At 36.2% G+C, this 20551-nt stretch overlaps 2 protein-coding genes across 2 annotated transcripts; one reads left to right on the forward strand and one right to left on the reverse strand.

Annotated features, from left to right (window-relative positions):
* Positions 1-723: 723 nt before the first annotated feature.
* Positions 724-9043, reverse strand: LOC137950444 (protein PEROXIN-4). Its single transcript, XM_068796908.1, has 6 exons — positions 8911-9043; positions 4480-4533; positions 3878-3997; positions 3666-3794; positions 1241-1370; positions 724-1053 (listed from the first exon to the last, which is right to left on the reverse strand). Exons 2-6 carry the CDS (start codon positions 4483-4485, stop codon positions 965-967), a joined length of 474 nt encoding a protein of 157 aa, XP_068653009.1. The 5' UTR covers positions 4486-4533; positions 8911-9043; the 3' UTR covers positions 724-964.
* A 1796-nt stretch (positions 9044-10839) lies between these two features.
* On the forward strand, positions 10840-20200 carry LOC137950821 (uncharacterized). The gene is made up of 3 exons (XM_068797446.1): positions 10840-11054; positions 11146-11264; positions 19942-20200. Exons 1-3 carry the CDS (start codon positions 10891-10893, stop codon positions 19959-19961), a joined length of 303 nt encoding a protein of 100 aa, XP_068653547.1. The 5' UTR covers positions 10840-10890; the 3' UTR covers positions 19962-20200.
* The last annotated feature ends 351 nt before the right edge of the window (positions 20201-20551 follow it).

Here is a 20551-nt window from a genome sequence, read left to right on the forward strand (position 1 = left end):
TGAGTGAGTGGGTCCCACAATACTGGCGAGCGGCGACGAATTTTTTTTTTTCTAATAAAAGAGAAAACCAGAATAAGAAAGGCTGGCGCCTGGCGGGTGGATAAATAGAGTCTCCTCTTTCAGCTTACGAGGCGGAAGAAGTTAAACTCACCAACGACTCACGTGTCGAAACGGGACATAGAGGTCCATTTCAATTACTACATGTGTTGGGTTGTTCACGTGATTGTTACTTTTCTCCATTTGCTTATTATGGAATAGATGAGTTAGCTCTAAATATTTGGATTTTTATAATTAATTATTATGTGTATATATTTCATCACCGTGAAATAGAAAGTTAAGAAGTGGTCTGGACCAGTATAGAGACTCAAAGATAAGTATGCAACAAAAAATTTATATTCATCACGGTCTAAATCACTTGATATCTCTCTGCTTAATCGAAAATAAAGGACAAAAGGGTTTTGAATTCACACCAAATGATATCTGCACAACTACAATGCCACTGTTGCAAATAGACAAGGTTAAAAGCCTTTAGCTTTATGGAGAGAACCTTCAATGTCCAAAAACTGACTTTACATTGATTAGATAATTTTCATTTTCTTGATAGGTTCAGATTGAACCTTGCTCAATCTAGATTAAAAGGTTTACTAGAACTAAAATCTAAGTTAATGTCTCAGAGAGATTGTATTGTAATCGTGTATTTGGACATACACATGGCTTCAAAGATAACCGAATTTTTTTCTTTTGTAAATTCCAAACTAATAAAGCTGATATTAGTAAAATTACTCAAACATGAGTTTTTGAGTAATTAAATGTAGAATTTAACATTGATTAATCACAATGCACAAGTTAAAGAGGATTTGGTCTTTGCCTCTCCAAAGATAGATTCACAAACAGATTATCATTCAATTGATAGATATGCAGTCAAACACTAACCCAACAATAAAATAGGTCTCCGTAACCAATATCACCCTTTCTTTGGCATCGCTGCAAGCCTAGTATACATCTTTGCCATGGACTGATATCCTCTCAAGTCACCTGATCGCAGAAGATTGCCTATGGAAGAAAAATTCATGTCAATATAATGTTCAATGAATGAAAGAAAAAAAAAAAAGGAATTAGGGCTCGACCTGTTATTGATGCAAAGCTTAAATACTAGCCAACAGGGGATGGTGGTACAAGTGGAAATTTCTCCAACCTGGCTGGAGATATTTACAAAGTGAAACGGAATATTACAAATTACCTGAATCACAGTTAAGGGGACTATCTGGTTCGGGGTGGGCCATCAACGCAATTATGGCCCTGCAGACAGATTGAAGTGTCCACGCGGGACTCCACGCATTCTTCAAGATGTCTAAGCAAATCTCTCCTGTCTGGATTACACAGTGATAGATCTATTATTTGCAGCCAATTTCAAGGATTCAAACACTAGATATTTTTAGAAGATACATTATCCAAGGTTATCACATCACCAACAACGAAGAATAGCAACGAAAGAAGGCATAACAATGAAAATAACAAGAAAAAGAATAATAAATCAGGTAAAAACTATGTTCTCAGTTAGTCAATAGGCATATATCATAAAGTCCCACCAACACTTCAGCAGTGGCCTAGTTCTGCAACAGGAGCGCATACCCATGGCAAGCAACCATAATAAGGCATCCATCATTTGGTTTGCTACAGAAAGGATAGGATCGTCAACCTGTTCCCTCTTTTTTGCCTCACTTGTTTAAGAAAACCTATATATTTCATAAATAACTCACTCATTCTGAACAAATGATTCAAAGGGCCTTTACTGTTGCACTTAAAAGATTTAGGTGCTCCAATAATTCACGACTCTTTAACAAGTAATAGAAAGAAGATTACAGCTTGCATCCATCAGGACAAGGTTCACAGATCACTCTAAAGTAGAAAAAGCACAAAAGAACAGCAAGAAAGTGAGCTTGCATCATCAAATTCAAGACAATAAGAGATGTACAACTTTCTCTTTGAATTCGTACAAATTTCCTAGAGAGCACAAATTGATCACCAGTAGGATAGCTTCTTCCTAAGTCAGTTTAGCAGTCAGTCTGAGGAGAAGCAGTTTGATGCAACTGGACAAACTCCTCAGATTGTTTTTACCATAATCCCATTCCTGGGACAACTCAACCATTAGTTTGCCAAAATTAAGTCTTGGTGGCCACCGGATACATGCACAGAAGCAAAAACACAAGCATACTGCTTTCCAAGAAATACCTAGAAAGAAATAGGCAATGCTTAGTCCACTTTGGGAAATGCTTTCTATCATGTAGTAGACATATCCATTTTAAAACAATCCAGTAGATTTACAGAGGTGTAATATTACTATTCATAGATATTGCTGAGATTATGCCAAGTGGGGTTATTGTTAGCCTTAGAATGAACTAGGTCACACCAACTTGACATGGAATATTCTGCTTCCCCACATGTTAGTGAATATCTTAGATAATGTCAACTTGATACTGACTGAGGTTAAATCCTATTATTTGGGTCCCACTTTAAAGCTTATGACCCACATAAAGGTGGCTCATAGTTTACTTGCAAAGCAGTTGCAAGTTCATAAGTAAACACAGATAGCCTAAAATCCAAACAAATAGCCACAACAACAACCAAGTATTCTATAGAACAACAGGGCTAGAGAAAAAAGACAGCAAAAATAATACATGTGGAAGAAGAAGAAAAATTAGGATAGAAATTATTTTTAATATAGCAAAGTGACTCTTCTCACTTTATTGACAATAGCAGAGTAGAAAGTGCAGAAAAAAGGGATCCATATCCTACCTTCCCTCTTTTACCCTTTCCTTTCTTTTTTGAGAGAATAGTGGTTTTCATTATTCTCATTATTATCCCAGGAATTTATTTTTATAACTATTATCAGTAACACTTTAATAGAAGTATCCACACATATAGACACTTGTAAGAAGTGTGCAAGACATTTCTACATAAGTAGCAAAGTCAATATGCATTAACACATGAAGCATACATTTGAAGAGTCCAATAGATCCTGGTATAGCAACTCAAGATAATGATCTTGCAAAGGATATTGATCTTAAGTATGCCAAAACATCCCAAAATAAGTTTAAAAAAAAACATACAAATTTATTTATATATTGATTTAATTTATATTCTTTTTTTCTTCTTGATTCAGTCTGTGCAAAGGCAATTATTTGTAAAACTGTTGAGTTTTTTGGTTGAGTCCATCCCAAAATGACTAACCACTTAGTAGGCCTATTGCTCAACCTTATAACTCATTAACTTTTCTTCTCTTTTTCCCACTCAACACTCCCCTTCACGTCCAGGCTTGAACATAACGGGCCTAAGACGTAGGAACAAGCCCTCTAATGGGACACATAGACTCTTTCATGGAGCCCAAAATACACAAATTCCTACTTTATAGAGCCACAACACAAAGATAACTTAGTCTACACACACAACCTGTTTTGATACCATTTTGAGTTTTTGGGTTAAGCCTGGTTCCATCTCAAAATGACTAGCCACTTAGGAAGCCTATTACTCAACTTTATGACCCATTAACCTTTTCTTTTTTCTTTTTCAATGTGGGACTTTTTCCAAATCAACAAAAACACCAAAAACTGACGTCATCTCCCTCAACTTAGCATACTTGTCATGTAACAGATAAGAACTGATACCTTAAAATGAACATTCGGATGAAATATCTTGGTCAAAAACCTCACTTGAGGAGGTAACAAAGGATATTGCTCTGGAATAGAAAATGCTAGCTGAAACACACCACCCTCATAAGGGGTTTCTGAAGGTCCCTGCAACAGAACAACAAACATCAAATAGAGAACCTAATGACAGAAGGATATGGATTACCGGAAGTGTATAATGTGGTGCTTACCTTGATAAGAGCAGTCCACTTAAAAATATTTGAATCATCACAGACCAATTGAATATCTGAGTCAACTGCCTTTTCTCGCTGGACCTCTTTATATTCCTTAAACAACCTTGCCCTTGATGCCTGTATACGTATAAGAGGAGTTTCAAAGCCTATTCTTGATTCAGCATTTGATAGAATATTGCAAAACCACGGATCCCTTACAGATTAAAAATCTAACGTTCAATCATTCCCAAAAGCACCATTGAAAGGAGCCATATTAACAATAAACACAATATTCTCATGCCTCTTCATTGGTTGGCCTGATTTAAAGCAAATTAAAGTAAAACCTTGTCCCCTGCTTCCAGAGGACCTACAAGTGGATACCCAACTTTTAATACTATCTCTCACAACTAAACAGTTCTAAAGTCATGATGTGTATTCCATGCAACAGCTGAGTAAGTGCTTTATCACAAATTTATATGGGCGGTATGACTCACGTGTCAAAGTGGTTGCATTAAAAATATCACAATCTTTTGTAAGGCAGAAATAGGCTGGCTGCATATGCTCTTTATAAGCAAAGGAGTAGTGAAGAAAAGTAACAAATAAAGAATTAGTTAGCTGACCTGCATAGTGACTGAAAGCAATCTCTTCTATATAATCTAATTGCAGAGCTTGATCTACAAAAAGACATTTTTCATATGTGTTAGCTGGAGAAGAACTGCTCATAAAAGAATACTAAAGGAATGAAGTGGACCAGTTTTTTGCTGTTGCGGTCCATTGCTGTTGATTTAAAAATGTTTCAGCCACTAAATTACAGCTGATAAAATTGATCTTAAAAAAGAAGCAATAAACTAGGACCAAGGACATATTCAAATAGCAAAGCATTTTCATCCTTCACATACAAACAAGGTTTCCTCTCTGTGTCTACAATAAAGAAATGCCCATAAAATCATGTCAAAAAACAACAACATCTATCCAAACAGGAAAACCTGAAGACAATCACCTACTAATCATTGTTCTCATCATCCTCGAGCAGTCAAGAGTGTACTTGATTGAAAATCATTGACGAGAAAGCTTACAGAGAAGGGAGAAGTAGAGAAGTAAAATAAGAAATCAATCGATATAGTCGCCGTATCTTCGTACCATGAGCAGTTGCAGTGAAATTGACTGTAGATCATCGTGGAGAAAGTTTCCCAGAGATGGGATAAGCCAAAAAGGAGAATAAGAAAGATGGAGGCGAAGTTAAAAAAGGCCCCACTGTCACCCCACTAGATTGGGCAAGAAATCATTCCTCTCAAAACAATAAGAAAAAACTTGGAAAAGAAGAGAAAAGAGCTTTGGAACGAAAAGACACTTCTTTACACGAAAAATGAAGATGATTTGGACAAATTGACAACGTCTAGTTATAGACAAAATAAGGATAAGCAACCATTTCACTTATCCTCCATGTACCCAAAAGAATCTTGCTACCTATGCAAGAGGATTGCCCCTTAATCAAATTTTAAATAAAGCACTATCTTACATTCCCCGAAACCATTTGGACTTATCCAAATTCGAATTTCAAATTGTTCAACCAGCCTCTTGCTACTACTGGCCCAGCTACTCACTCACGCACGCATTAGTTGCTTTGGCACAGGCGCCTTCACACCTATGCACCTTGCCTGCACACGCCTCCACAACCTCGTGCCTGGCCTGCATCGGCATATGCAGGCCTAAAAATAGCTAGTGTATGCCCGCCCACTTGCACCTCAAGTGTTGTTGCAGCTGCTATACCCATGCCTGTGCCACCAAGCCCTGCCAAGTCGTCTACTATTGCTGACTATGGTAGGTTATTTTTCTCAATTGGGGTTTATATAATACTTTAGCAACCTCACTTTGGTTCTGCTAGTTGTGCTGGTGTTGGCACTGATCGTGCTGTGTCTACCTGCATATCAGGCTCCCCTGTAACAACATAGACGTTCCTGTAACGTTGCCCCTTCAATAGGCTGCAATATCCTCCTCAAACAGTCAGACTTCTGCATCATGTTGCCAAAAGGATTCATCTTTTTGGCCAAGCCCCATTATTTCACTAGGAATTCCATGTAAAGCAGCATACCCATTTTTCGCACCTCCCAATCAGCTATAATGTAGTCCACCTTATGAGGACAAGTGGTGGACACATCGATAGGCGTTTGCAGTCTGACAACGTGAGAAGGGTCAAAAGTGTCTTCGTTACATGGCTTCATATTACTTACACGGGATACGTTGTAAATCCATAAGAAGATTGGCAACTACAATATGTAGGCAGTGTTCTCCACCAATACAATGATAGGAAAAAGGTCCTTCATACTTCTTAGTTAGGCCTTTGTTCCTTGTCTGCAGCAAACAAAATTGCTCAAATCACATCTTGATAAGCACACAGTCTCCAACCTTGAACTCCCTCAGTTGCCTTTCTTATCTATATACTTCTTCATGCTACTTGTAGCTTTATTCAAGAAAGCATGTGTCAAGTCAATGTGTTCTTTCTATCTTTTGGCTAGCTGCAAGACGACTGAGCTCATCAATAAGGCAATAAGCACTTCCGACAAGGCAAATGAGCACTTCTCTCTTTTGAGGTAGAGAGGATTTGTTCTTAGCACCTCGAACACCTTCACAAGTGATGTAAGTGCTCCTTCATATTCTTACTATACAGCACAATGTCGTCCAAATATACGACTACAAACGAATCTAAAAAAGACTGGAACGTCTATTCATTAAGGTACAATATCTTGCTGGTACATTTGTCAAGCCAAATGGCATGACTAGGAACTCAAAAGAACCATATCTCTTTTCGCAATTCGCACCTAATAGTTTGCTAAAAACACAAGCATCCCAAAGCTGATCGAACAAGTCCACAATGAATTAAATGGGTGCTTGTTCTTCACTATAACCTTGTTTAATGCCTGATAGTCAATGCACAACCTCATGTTGTCGTCCTTCTTTCTCTAGAACAACATTGATGCACTAATAGAGCTTTAAAGGGCTGGATGAATTTTGCTTCAAGTAACTCCCCGAGCTGCTTTTGAAGTTTTTCCAACTCCTTTGGGGCCATGCAATATGGAGTCGTGGCTGGTGGTTTGGCACCTGGCTCGAACTCGATTATATGATTTACCTCCAAGGTAATCCCTTTGGACATTCTTCTGGCATCAAAGTCTCAAAACTCCAATAGGACATTCTCCACTTCAACGTGACCATCGATCCGTTGTACATCTCCTGCCAAAGATACAAGAAAAGTAGACTCCACACGCCTAAAACCCTTCTTAAGCTAAAAGCTGAAAACATAACAACTTTCCCCTTTACATTATTCCCAACACCGAAAATCATACATAGACCATGTTCATCAATATCCCTACCATCCCCAAGTAGGGTATTACAAATGCTTTACATGTACAAAGAAAATTCATCCCCCAAATCACATTAAAATCATCCATAGAAACTAAGGCAAAGTTTATAACACTTACCCATTTTCTGATGACGATACTAGTGTGTTTTGCAACTCCAAACACAGCCTTAGCTTCAAAATTGAAGGCTTTTATTTAACTATCATCACGTTTTCACCTTAAACACAACCATCTCACCTTTTCCTTCAAACAGAAATTATGCGTAGGTCCTGTATCTATCATCGCCTTCATCTTGCTGCCATTTAGCAACACATCAAGATATACTAACTCGTAACTGTGTAGTAGATTACGCCAGGTGTGCTTAGACCGAATTTAGTAGCATCGTCGAGCCCAGCCTTGGCTCCCCACTTGACTGCTATGTCTTCTTTGGCAGTGTTTAATAGTTTTCAGTTAATGGCTTTACCTTTTTTCGATTGATTATTCTTCTCTTCACTCTTCGAATTCCTCTCTTCATTCTTGGAATTCCAATTCCGATGAAACTTCTTTTTGAGGTTCACCTTAAGATCTTTACTATCAGCTTTAGTGGACTTCCTAGCGCTTTTATGAAACCTCCTCTCAAAGTCTGCTAACTTTTCTATCGTGGCCAAGGCTGCCGCAAGTGTCTTCAACTCTTGTTCGGCCCAAGGACAAAGATTTGCCAAGAAAAAAAAAACTGATTCATCGATCATGTTGGTCAAATAATTAAAGGACTAGATGACTCACGGATCGTACCCTTTTGACTCTATACTCGCAACTCATTCCTTTCTTGGTAGTTGACATCTTCAAAAAAGAAATAGCACTTCAACTCATGCTTGAAATCTCCCCAAGGCCCCACCAAACTCTCTCCCTCTTCAGCACACTAACCCTAACCTATATTTCTGTTTTCATTCCTGATTCCTTCTTTGGTGTTTTTTGCTATGCTAACTAACTTGCCGGGTTGCACAGTTTAGCAATTTAACTGCATGACTCAGCCAAGTCAACCGGGCTTCAATCTCTCACCGGGTTTACCAAATAGAAGACCCGGACAGGAGACCGGTTCCAATTGAACCCAATTCAATGGGTCAATCTGTCCGAGTTTTATAATGCGGATGAGAACACGAAGTAAAATACAGCTTGACCGGATTATATGTGAAGTATTCTTATCTAGTTAAGGCATCCAAAATCAAAGCTTAGAAACAAGCAATGATACGGGAATCCAAATGGTGGAAGAGCAGATGAAAAATATCCCAACAATAAGAAGAGAGTATCCAAAACTCTGGAAAACGATAAATGGAAACTGGTTAGTGGAACTAGGATGCTTTTAAAAAAAAACGGCAACCAACAACATTTACTTGACATAAAGCAGAAAGAAACAAAATATTCCAATCTACGACATGCTTTCCAGAGAATGCAATCAAAAACACAAATGAACAAAGAAGACGATAAGCCCTACGGCTCCTATAAAGAAAATTCTTCCCGCATCACAAAAAAAATTGACAGCAGCACGTTAACAGGATACTGGATGAGATCGATACAGTTCGCACCAATTTTGTTGAGGTGATTTACTTAGAACAGTTTGCCCTATTACTATTCAAGATTCTACGAATGCAAAGGGGTCGATCGAATCAATTTCAACCCAGTTTTTCATGTGAAATTTCTGTGAGGGTGAGAGAGAACCTGGAAAGGCCTCGTAACCGCGATGTACTTGCTCGGTGAGAGAGGTGATGATGCCCTTTCTTGGCGAATTTACTTCCAATTTGTTTTTTTCAATGTTCAAGCTCTTAGTTAGACGATGAAATGAGTCGCTACCCGAAGGCAAAAAGTAAAATGTAACCGGCAACAAAAAGATATTTCAATTATTAAACCAAAAAATTTGGACCAGGTTACAGAAAATGACATGACTACCCCTCATCGTCGGCGGTGATCTCTGAAAAGCAAAAATATTCCCTCCTTGGACATGAAATACGTGACTGGATACCAAAATGCCAAAAGCAGCTAGAATCAGCATTATAATATTCTAACTAATGTGTGAATAATTATAAATTATTTTTTTAATAATATTTATTATATAATATAATTAATAAAAAAAATTACCATCAGCCTCAAGCTTGTTTTTTAAGTTTTCTCAATTAGTTTTGTGCTCTTTCTTATATTGAGATAAAAACTTTACAAAAGCGACTTTGGATTTGTGGACTCAAATATACAAAAATTAAAAAAACCGCTGAAAAATAAAAGTTGGGTGTATATAAATCAACTGAGGTATATTTACACAAGATGAAATATATTTGTCACATATTAAGTATGTACTAAATAAAAATATATATTATACATACGCTTATAAGATATACATCGTGGAATTAGTGATATTGAATCTCTCGACATCCCCATGCAAACCTATTGAATGTTGCAATTTTGCACGTTTATGCTATTGCATAGATTCAAACCCTAATACAATGTTGTTGGTACAAGAAGATGTGAAACCGGGCCAGAAATGGGGTTAACAAGAGGACCTTCTTTGACATATGTCCAAATAATTCATACTCAATTTCAAATATACGAAAAGTAGAAAATATTATTAATTATTATTCAATTATTTCCTCTTACAAAATTGTCTCTTAATTTTGTATTTTATTATACTGTTTATTTTTCTGATTTTTTTTATTTATTTGTTCTATCTTTACTTTATACAATCTAATTATAATTCTGTTTTTATTTTAAGTTTTTTCATTTTTTGATTTTTTATATTTTACTTTTAATTATTCACTTTTTTATAAAATTATATGATGACTATTTCATTTTGTGCTTAACTAATTTATGTGTTAAGTACTTTATTAATGATTTTTAAAGTAAATAATTTTATATTTTTATTATACTATTTATTTTTTCTGATCTCTGTTTATTTATTTATTTCATTTTTACTTTATACAATTTAATTATGATTCTATTTTTTTAGGTTTTTATTTTTAATTTTTATATTTTACTTTTAATTATTCACTTTTTTTATAAAATTATGTGATAACTATTTCATTTTTTGCTTGACTAATTTATGTGTTAAGTACTTTATTAATGATTTTTTTTTGTTTTACGTTTCCCGCTTTAATTTTTATGACTTAATAATTTAAATTATTATTTTAAAGTTGCTTTTATTTATATTTTTGTTAAATTCTAATTTATTTAATTTATTTATGTTATTCCTATTAGATAGTTTCTTTTCACTTTTTATTTTTTGCCACTCCTTTTTAATTCTAATTTACCGAAATTGTTCTATACATTTCTTTATTTTTTCTTTCCATTTATTAAACGATAAACGGGTAATTGGATGAAAGTACCTGAATGCCTAATCAGATAAAAATTTTCTATTATGTTATCATTTTATTTAATAAACATAAAAAATCAGGTAAATTTGGTAAATTTTAACACCTCTATTATGAGTTGTGTGCACTTTCACAAAAGTTTTAAGTAATTACATAATAACTATAAAAGAGCGGTCGGATCATCCGAATAGTTTCGGTATTCCGCTTCCATTACCGGCAACAGTCGGTTTCCCTGTGATGCGATTCTCTCACACCGGAGTCAATCGACTCATTTCGCATCGTGCAAAAACCCCTAAACCGGGCCTTAAACCTCTGAAACCGAAAACCTGCTGTAGCCTCCACAATGGCGAGTTCGGCCTCTATTCTTGCCAGGGCCTCTGCTCGTGCTCATTCTCTCTTTTGCAGGTCTGGAAGCAACAAAATGCTGACGCCTGAAGGTTCACTCTGCCGTTCCTCATCTAAGTCGCAAATTAAACTATCTGAAAACAAGATATCTCGCATCTCCAGGTCTAATTCTCGGAGGTTTAACTATCATATCTCTGCTTGCTTTTGGACCTCCCGTGATTATGTGTTTCTTAAAATTTGTTGCTTTTCTCAGATTACCTTCCGAGGTGAGGTGTTTGGTGTCAATGATGCCATTGCACAGTGCAATTGCTTCTGCTCGGCTGAATTCGATCCTTTCTGCCGAATCTCAGAGCTGGGGAATGATTCCTCAAGGTGACGACCCCCTTTTTTTTCAAAAAAAATATTATTTTTTCTTTTAGTCATTTCTAGATACTGTTATTGTCGGGCTCTAAGAACCTTAATATCCTTTCGATCTCTTATCAAAATATTTGTGCCACGAATTTGCATTTCTTTATTGTGCAGTTTTCAGCTTGTAGTACATTCCCTCACCTGATTATGCAACCAGTTTGTGTCTTTTTTTTTATAAGTGGTTGGAGGGAATTTTATTGCGGTAAAAGAATGTAAAATGGCACCTCGAAAGGATGGGGCTAACCATTGAGTTACGAGCAGTAGCAGCTAAAATTTGTAACAGAAGGTCTTTACAGAACTAAAAGAAACAAAACATCAGCCTCCAACCGATGAATGGCTCTAGTTTGAAGATCATTTTATTTCTCACTTAAGCAACTTAATGACATTTAATAAATAGCACTCATATCTCTCTATCTCACTAGTTACACATCAGAGTAACATGTAATCAGATCCATAGACTCCTACAAATAACTCAATATCAATGTCACTTCTACAGACTCATACAATGTATGTCAAATGATCAAAATACCCTTCCAATTGGAGCATGTATATGTAAAAGTCCAGCTTGCTACAAAATATCCTAAACTCGTGCTTACTTAAGGCATTGGTGATTATGCCACCAAGTTGGTTGCCTGATCAAACATAGGGAGTGACAACTTATTTCTTCATCACAACATCTCAAATAAAATGACAATTAGCTTCTGTAGAATTATTTTGCTTGGAACACAGAATTACTTGCAATGAAGATAGCAATCTGATTATCACAATATATCATCATGGACTTTGTAATAGGTAATTTTAATTCCTGTAGAACAGATCACTTACCGTGTGAGCCATTACTTTATATTCGGCTTCTGCACTGGAACGGGGCACTACATTTTACTTCTTGCTATTCCAATTAACCAAGATTTCACTAACAAATGCACTATATCTAGTGGTAGACTTTCTGTCCAGCTTTGATCATGCATACTCTGCGTCTAGAAAAACCACTATCTGTAAATAACTGTCTTGCTAAAAAAAAAAATCATTTTCTTGATGTTCCTTTTAAATATTTCAAGATTCTTTGAGGTGCTTCCAAGTGAACTTTATGTGAACACTTCATGAATTGACTCACCACGCGTACAACAAATGATACATTAGGATTGTAGCATAAATCAACTTCCCAACCAACCTTTGGTATATTGCTTTTGTCATGAAGATCATTACTTCCATTGGTGTCTGTACAAGTTGAGCTCCTAGTAAACAATGCTCTTGTAATATATCTGTAACGTACTTCATTTAGGTTAAGATGATCCCTACCTTACTCCGAGCAACTTCTATCCTAAGGAAGTACTTGAACGAACCCAAATATTTTGGCCAAATGCTCCTTGACTTCTGCAATTCCCATTTTGTCTCTCCCTAATAAAGTTATATCATCTACATACATAGTTAACACCACAACTCTAGAGGATCTTTTCATGACAAATAGTGAGTGATTATAGTGGCTTCTAGAAAAGCCAAAAAAAAAGACATTACTACCTTGTTAAACTTGTCAAGCCACGCCCTAGGACTTTGCTTGAGTACTTGCCTTTCTTAATTTGCTCACCTTTCCAGTCTCCTCATAAACAATTTTTTTTTTTTAAAACTAGAAGGTTGTTCCATATAAACTTCTTCTTCGAGGTTGCTATATAAAAGGACATTTTTTTATGTCCATCTAAAACAAGGGTCATCCTTGATTCACTGCGGTAGACAAGAATCCTAACCAAGGTAAATCTGGTTAGCAGAGAGAAGGTTTCAAACACATTTTCTCCAGAAGTCTGAGTATACCCGTTAGCCACTAGTCGTGCTTTTTCCCTGTCGATAGCATCATCTACTCTATATTTCACACTGTATACCTAGTGACACCCACAACTACAACATTAGGAGGTGGATCACATAATGCCCATGTACCTTGGTCATCTAAGACATCCGTCTTGACATCTATAGCTTACTTCTATTGGGGAGATACTAGGGCTTCTTGCATTGAAAAAGGAATAGTGGAGGTGGACAAAGATAGAACAAACTTTTTTAATTGACCAAATAGGAAATCAAATGAAACAAAATGGGAAATAGGATGTTTGGTTGACATACGAACTCCTTTTCGAAGATTAATGGGAAGATCTAAATCGCTTATCTTAAGAGTTGCAGATGTGGAAGATTTTGACAAAGGAGGTGGGGAGAGAACCTTTGTTGGGGTCTTGGAAGGCTTGCAACGTTGATAGACCTTGTAGTGGCTTTGGTGTTGCGGTGTTGGGTATGTCGTTACGAGCATCCTCCACAAGATTAGGAGCAGTAATACTTGTATCAATGAGGGATGGAGTAGACAACTTGTCTAACCTAGAAAAGAATAGAACATCTTCAAAAAAATGTCGTATTAATAGATACAAATATCTTTCTAGTAGAAGGATAATAATATTTATCTCTTATGTGTACAAAAATAACCAAGAAACACACATTTAACAGCTCGAGAAGACAATTTATCAACAAAGGAACAAAAAACGTGTACACAACATGCACATCCAAAAGTACAAGGGTAGAAAGAAAACAATTCAGCATTAGTTTCAGTACTTGAGAGGGCATCACCCCCCCCCAGTATAGGCAATATCATCTTGTGTATTAGAAAACATGCAATAAACACGGTTTTGTTGAGGAGTGAATACACATGAAGATTGATGAATAATACCATGAGTTTGACAAGAGGAATCAAATTTACGATTAACAACTTCAAGCCCATTATTAGTATGAAAAATGCACAGAGAAGCATCAACTTGTGTTTTTATTTTATAATAAAAATTCAGAAATACATTGAAAACTTCATGTTTCTCCTATAGTTGATGCACACAAGTAGGACGACTAAAATCATCAAAAAAGAAATAAAGTACTTATAACCAAACTACTAGAAATTGAACATGATCCCCATACATTTGAGTATACTATCTCAAAAAGACTACCACTCTTGGTTTGACTCAATGGGGACGGAGTATGACGATGCTTCTCAAGTTGACATGATTCATACTGAAATGATAAACTATATGGTAAGTTTGAAAATAACTGAATCAACTTTATTGGAGAAGGATCTTCTAACTATAGATGCCACTGGAAGGGTGAGTTTGCTGCATGAAAAACTGAATGGGTCTATTGGGGTGAACCTTCGAAGTGATAAAATCATTCTCTCTCATGCCTTCAACAAATCATCCTCCTCATCTGGAGGTCCTGAAACACACAATGAGTAGGATTAAATGTTGTTAAGCAGTTCATGAATTTGGTAATTTGACTGATCGACGGAAGATTAATAGAAAACTTTGAAATAAATAACATTGATTCTAATAACACGAGCTGGATTTTACGTATTCCATTGACTAGAGAAACCAAACCATTAACAAGAGTAACTTGTTTGAAGGAAGAGGATTAGTTAAGCTTTGTTAAAAGAGAAGACATACTTGACATGTGTGACAATGCACCATGCCTCAATAACCCATGAGGAAACAAGATTCAATCATACCTTGATATTTCATACGCCTGAGAGCAGTTGACCAGGGGCCAGTTTTGGAGAATATATGAGCTGTGAAATAGTGGGTTTTTTTACAGGTGCTGTCATAAGAGAGAAAGGTAGATGGTTTTTTTTTAAGATATTTTTTTACTTTTTTTTTATATGGCTCTGAATATTCTTATTATTCCTTTCATTCCAAATGCACGATGGGACTGATGAAGATGACTTGCCAGAGAATCTTTCCCAAAGGAAGGGGTGGGGGGGCGTTGATAAGAGAGCACTGTGTGATCAGGTCTGCGAAATTGTTTGGGAGATATGTGCTCATTTGAATAGTTGAAGTATGTTATACCAGATCTGAAAGGCAGCAGGGCATTGCTAGAAAATATGGTCCATTGTCTCTTCTTCCTCATTACATAGCCTGTATTTAATGGCCAGACTCCACTACCCCCATGCTTGTGGCCTTTATTTGGGTCTTAGAAACATGAAAACTCTTGGTTCAATCATGGATCATACAACCGCTTCAAATTGATAGGCTGACTTTTTAAGTTATAATAGGAAACAAAGATAGAAGTTTTTTTTTTCCTTAAAAAAAGAACTAAGAAAGAAAGGAAAGCTTTCTCTAATTGTTGTTATGACTATGATGATAAATTCCTATTTGGACAATACCTCTGGTTTAGCCTGGGTCTTCCCTTTGCTGAATAAGTTGAGTTGGATATGTTCTCCAAGTGTTACCTTGTGTTCACTTGGACCAAGTCCATATGAAGTGTCGCTTACAGTCAAAATATGGGACCAATTTTTTGGCCCAGTGATGTCGATGTGGGTGAAAATACACCCTAAAGACCAAATTTGCACTTCAACTAGACTCTAACCTAGAAAGAATTGTTGTAATTCTGTCCACCTTTGCCGAATCAAAAGTCATTATTGGTTGGTGTCCCACCCTCGCTGAATCCCCTTGGAGGCATTGGCTCGTCTTTCATGAAATAATTGACATTGTATCCTTATTTCTTGTGAATGATCTCATATCCCAAGATCAGCAAATGATGTCGCTGACTCTCTTGCCAAACAAGGATCCTCCCTGCAATCTCTTGTTGTTAGGGGAGTGATCCTTTAGCTTGCCTGTGTAATCTCTTGTTTGCTGGAATAAAATCTCAATTCATTAAAAAAAAAAAAAAAACTCACAGAACACTAATTCTAAAAGCCTGAAGATTAAGTAGGGAAGGATGGAGCATTAGATGATATAGAAAACTTGTATATGATTTCATGCCTATGCCATAAAAAACTGCTGCACCAAACAGAGCAGAGAAGTCAGCTTCATCTGCATGTGTGATATGTTGTTTGCACTTAGAGACTGTTGATTCTACTGTGTTAAGCATTACTCTGTTGATGAAGTACAACATCTTATTTTTGTCTGAGCTTTTTATTTCAATTTATCTTAGTTTTCTGTAGTTTTGATGTAGAGAAGCAAGTCGAAGAGCACTTGAATACACTTGATAGATCCAAGCTAGTTAAGAAGAAGAAAACACGAGGCCCAAAACCTTATGGCTTAGAGCATTATTTTTCAGTGATTTTTTGTTATTTTCGTTTTAGGTTTTAGGACATTTTCTCCCTTCAGAATCTATAACCAATAGGGTTATTTTGGTCTCTTTGAAGATGTTTGCCTTAGGTATCAATTTAGGGTTTCAATGGGCATCAATTGGTGAAAGAAATAAGAATTTTAGCAGCCACCTTGGCTCTTGCCTCTTTTCTCATTGTGCCTTCTAGGGTTTCAGCAAAGAAACCCTCTATTTCTCGACTAATTTCTGTATCAAGTGACTGTAATAGGCTGAGTTTTCTCTCCTTTATTGACAAAGGTATACATCTCTCCAATTTCCTTAGCTTCTTCTATAAATTTATGTGTGAGAAGAAGGAAACAAACCTCTCCTATACAACTTTTGGGCTGATTTTTCATTCCAATGAGAGCAAGGACAATTTTGTTCCCATCTGTATGAAACACAATAATGTTATCCTTCCATTTATTTGTAACATGATAATCCTATTTCCATGCTATCCCAAGATTAAATGACTACTATCCATATAAAGAACATCAAACAATAATTCATTCAAGTAGACATTTCCACTGGAAAAAGAAACCTTTTATTGCTTGGTAATCTTTTGTTAGTGTCCATCTTTATATAGGGATCTGACTAAGGCAACATATGTAAGCCAAGCTTGTTTTATTCCACCTTTGCTATAATATTTTCTTTGCAACCACTGTTGGCCACTTGATTACACATTGATCCTTTTACCGTGCATTTAGTTGAAACATTTTGTGGTGTTGTGAATTTGGTTGAAGTTGTAGTTGTTTGGTTGTATATAGGAGTCTTTTATCTACTTCAAAGCTTCTTCTTTCATCAACATAAGCCGATTGTGCATCACCAAGTTCATCAGCCACATATTCACCATCATCACCCAAATTATCTATAAGCTGATCTTGCTGTTCATCATTTTACTGCCTAATAACTTTTATCCCTCTAACCTGAGGTTGGGTGCAAGTTTTAGATCAATCCCTTTCTCGTCACATCGGTAACATGTATTACCTCAAGGGTTTGCAGAAGGATTTGGCTGCTAATTTTGCTGTTGTATTTGCTCACTTTGTTGTCCTTGGGACTGAGAAATCCTCCTTTGATAGGCTTGTGTGATGGGTGGACCTTGCCTTAGGCTGAAAGCATAAGCTTGCTTGCTAGTCTCCCTTGATAACTTCTTTGTCCTTGTTTTGATTTGCTTCAAAATTAGAAGAATACCCCGTATAGGATCTCCTAGCTGATTGACCTTTATATAAGAAAATTTCTCAAAATGTGTTTCAGCCTTTGTAGCCAATTGAATAGCTTCATTTATGTTCCATACATCTTGCCTAGATACTTCCTCTTGTAAAATAGGTTTTACAATAAACCCTCCAATAAACCTAGAAGCCTTTTATAAATCAGTTTAAGTCGGATCATTTCAAACTGAGTTCTAAAAGAACTCTTATGGTATATTCTCAAACAATCATGTGCTTTGTCGGCAGTTTTGGTATTGCTGAAAAAGAATTAATCATAATCCTGTGGAAGAAATTGTGATTATAGAAGCAGCTTCGTTCATGGCCAAAATCTTATTGGAGCCTTCTCTGACCTTGCATGTGTCATCTGAAGTTGTTCCCACCTTGCTGATGCTCCTCCTTTCAACTTATAGGTTACTAATTTGGCCTTTTTTATGATCTGGTGTTTTCACATCATAAGAAGAATCTTTCAACTTCAAGTAGTCAATCCAAGAAATCTTCAATAAATGAAGTTGGCCCTGAAGGAAGGGAGGTTAATCTTCATTTTGAAGTCGTTATGAGCATTACGAGGTCATCCTCAAGTACATCCATGGTCTGCCCTTCCAATATCTTCTTCTTCTTCACTGGATTGATCTAGGTTGGAAGTTGCAGGATTTGTTGGTTCATTAGTCTCTCTCTCCTTTTAATCGGGTGTTCTCTCTCTTAGACTACCTGATCACGAGCCCCGTCTTTGATAGGAATAGTTCCAGACTGGATTTGCAAGCATGTCATTGCTTCAGCCATTTGATGCATGGAGGTTTGCAGACGGTAGACAGTTCCCAAGATTGCTCCTAATGTATGCTTCTTATCTTGTGAACCAACACCTCCTTCACACTGATCAACAGGCATTCAAGTGAAAATTCTGCTCTGATACCATTTGTCGCAGTGAATAGTCGAGAAATTGAGGGCATCCTTAGTTGAAATCCTAAAGGGTACAAAGAGAAAAGAGGCAAGAGGCAAGGGCGAAGATGGCTGCCAGAATTCTTATTTCTTTCACCAATTGATACCCATTACAACCCTAAATTGATACTTCAGGCAAAACATATTCAAAGAAACCAAAATGATCCTATTGGTTATATAACTTATGAAGGGGGAAAATGTCCTAAACCCTTAAATACTAAAATAACAGAAATATTGATGAAAAATAAATACTCTAATCAATAAGGGCTTGGGCTTCATTTCTTCTTCTTCTCATATTTCTTGGATGTATCAAGTTTATTTTACTCTTTGGCTTGCTTCTCTACATCAAGGTTTCTTTCCTCTTATTTTGCAGATTATTTCTGTCTACCTTTTCTTTCATTTTAGCCATATCATTTGCACAAAAGAGGGTAGTTAGTTACTTTATAAAAAAAAAAAAAAAAACAAAAAAAACAAAAGAGGGTAGTTAGTTGACAGATGCAATAAGTGACTTTGAATTTCCCACCTTGGAAATGTTGTAGTGAGAATGAATACAGGTTTAAAATTTTTTGGATCATGCTCTGTAAGGTGTGGGTCCAGATGTCCTTCTACCTGCTTTTCTTTGTGCTTTATGTTTGGTCAAGTAGTGATCACAGCAATTGGTTCTCTTGCTTCCACAAATTAATTGATTGTCGAGTATAGAGAATAGAAACATCTCAACATAATGGTGGTCGAGGGGTGTGTCTCATGAACCAGGTCAACAGAAGCAAACGTGTTTTCTGTAGTTCTTCCGATCGTTAACTGGATTAATCAGCAAAGATGACAGTGCTAGTTTATGGAGAAGTCATTTTTTTTTAAATCATCATAGAGGGAATCTACTCTAGTCCCTACTCAGCTTCCCTAGGATTATCTGTAAAGATCTTGACAATCTTGCTAGAATTAAATCTCGATAACGAGGGCAGAAATCTTGGTCAATTCAACACAGTAACTGAAAATAAAATTTCTGTGAAAGGATAGCAGGCATTGGAGTCATTTATGCATCGATGAGGATTAAAATGCTGGATACCAATGCCAAGAGCAGTACATATAGCAGAATTTGGACAGAATACTTCGAATGTGATGTATAATGCATGCTAATGTTCTTTAGAATTTGGCAAGAATACTTTGAATGTGATTTATAATGCATGCTAATGTTTTTTTTTTTACTTGAGATGACCATTAAGACAAGGTTTATGTCAAGAAGGGACAGTCTCATCCTATTGTCAAGTGAAAATCAAACTATGTGAGCATCAGTGTAAATTATAATTTCGTGTAATCTAATGAATCTTTTGATCGGTTGGTGGATGTTCTTGTCGTCAAACATGATATTCTAAACTACTCACTAGGAGTTATCCTTTTTGCAGGCCTCTCAATGCCTTTATGATGGTCAGCTGTTGCTTTGTCGCTAGTGATTTTCTCTTCTGACAAATGTTCTTTTCAGCGAGGAATGCCTCTCTCATGTAACTGATCATCTCTTGTTTATTGTTCAAGGCCCAAAGAAACTGATCATCTGACTAGTTTATGGTTTTTTAAGAGAAAAAAAACGGTTCTAAAACCAAATAAACTCCTCCGATGGCTGCTTGTTCATTATTCAGTTTATGGATAATTTGATTATGTGATTCGTGGTTACTCATGTTACGTCCTTAGGCCTGGCTTCGAGTACGTTTGAGTCAAATCATGATACTACCAGAAGTAGAACACATATGCTTGCAACAAATCTTTGAACCCACTTTTCTTTTGTAAAAAAAAAAAAGAAGATTTTATTTTAAATGTTTGTAGCTTTCAAAAAATTATGTTTTTCTGGAATCGCTACCTGAAGACGATGCTTGCTTCCTAGATGTCATGCTGGATTTTTTCTTAATTTTTTCTAATTTTTTGAGTAATTATTTTAAATTAAGTTCTAATTTTGTGCTTGACACTAGTTGGATAGGCCCATTCAAGGATAAATACTTACATTACCTAGAATTAATCTCT

This window comes from Aristolochia californica, unplaced genomic scaffold, assembly GCF_029961685.1.
Source record: "Aristolochia californica isolate CCGP_79_NKW_82.1479 unplaced genomic scaffold, dmAriCali1.0.hap1 SCAF_14, whole genome shotgun sequence".
Taxonomy (NCBI): domain Eukaryota; kingdom Viridiplantae; phylum Streptophyta; class Magnoliopsida; order Piperales; family Aristolochiaceae; genus Aristolochia; species Aristolochia californica.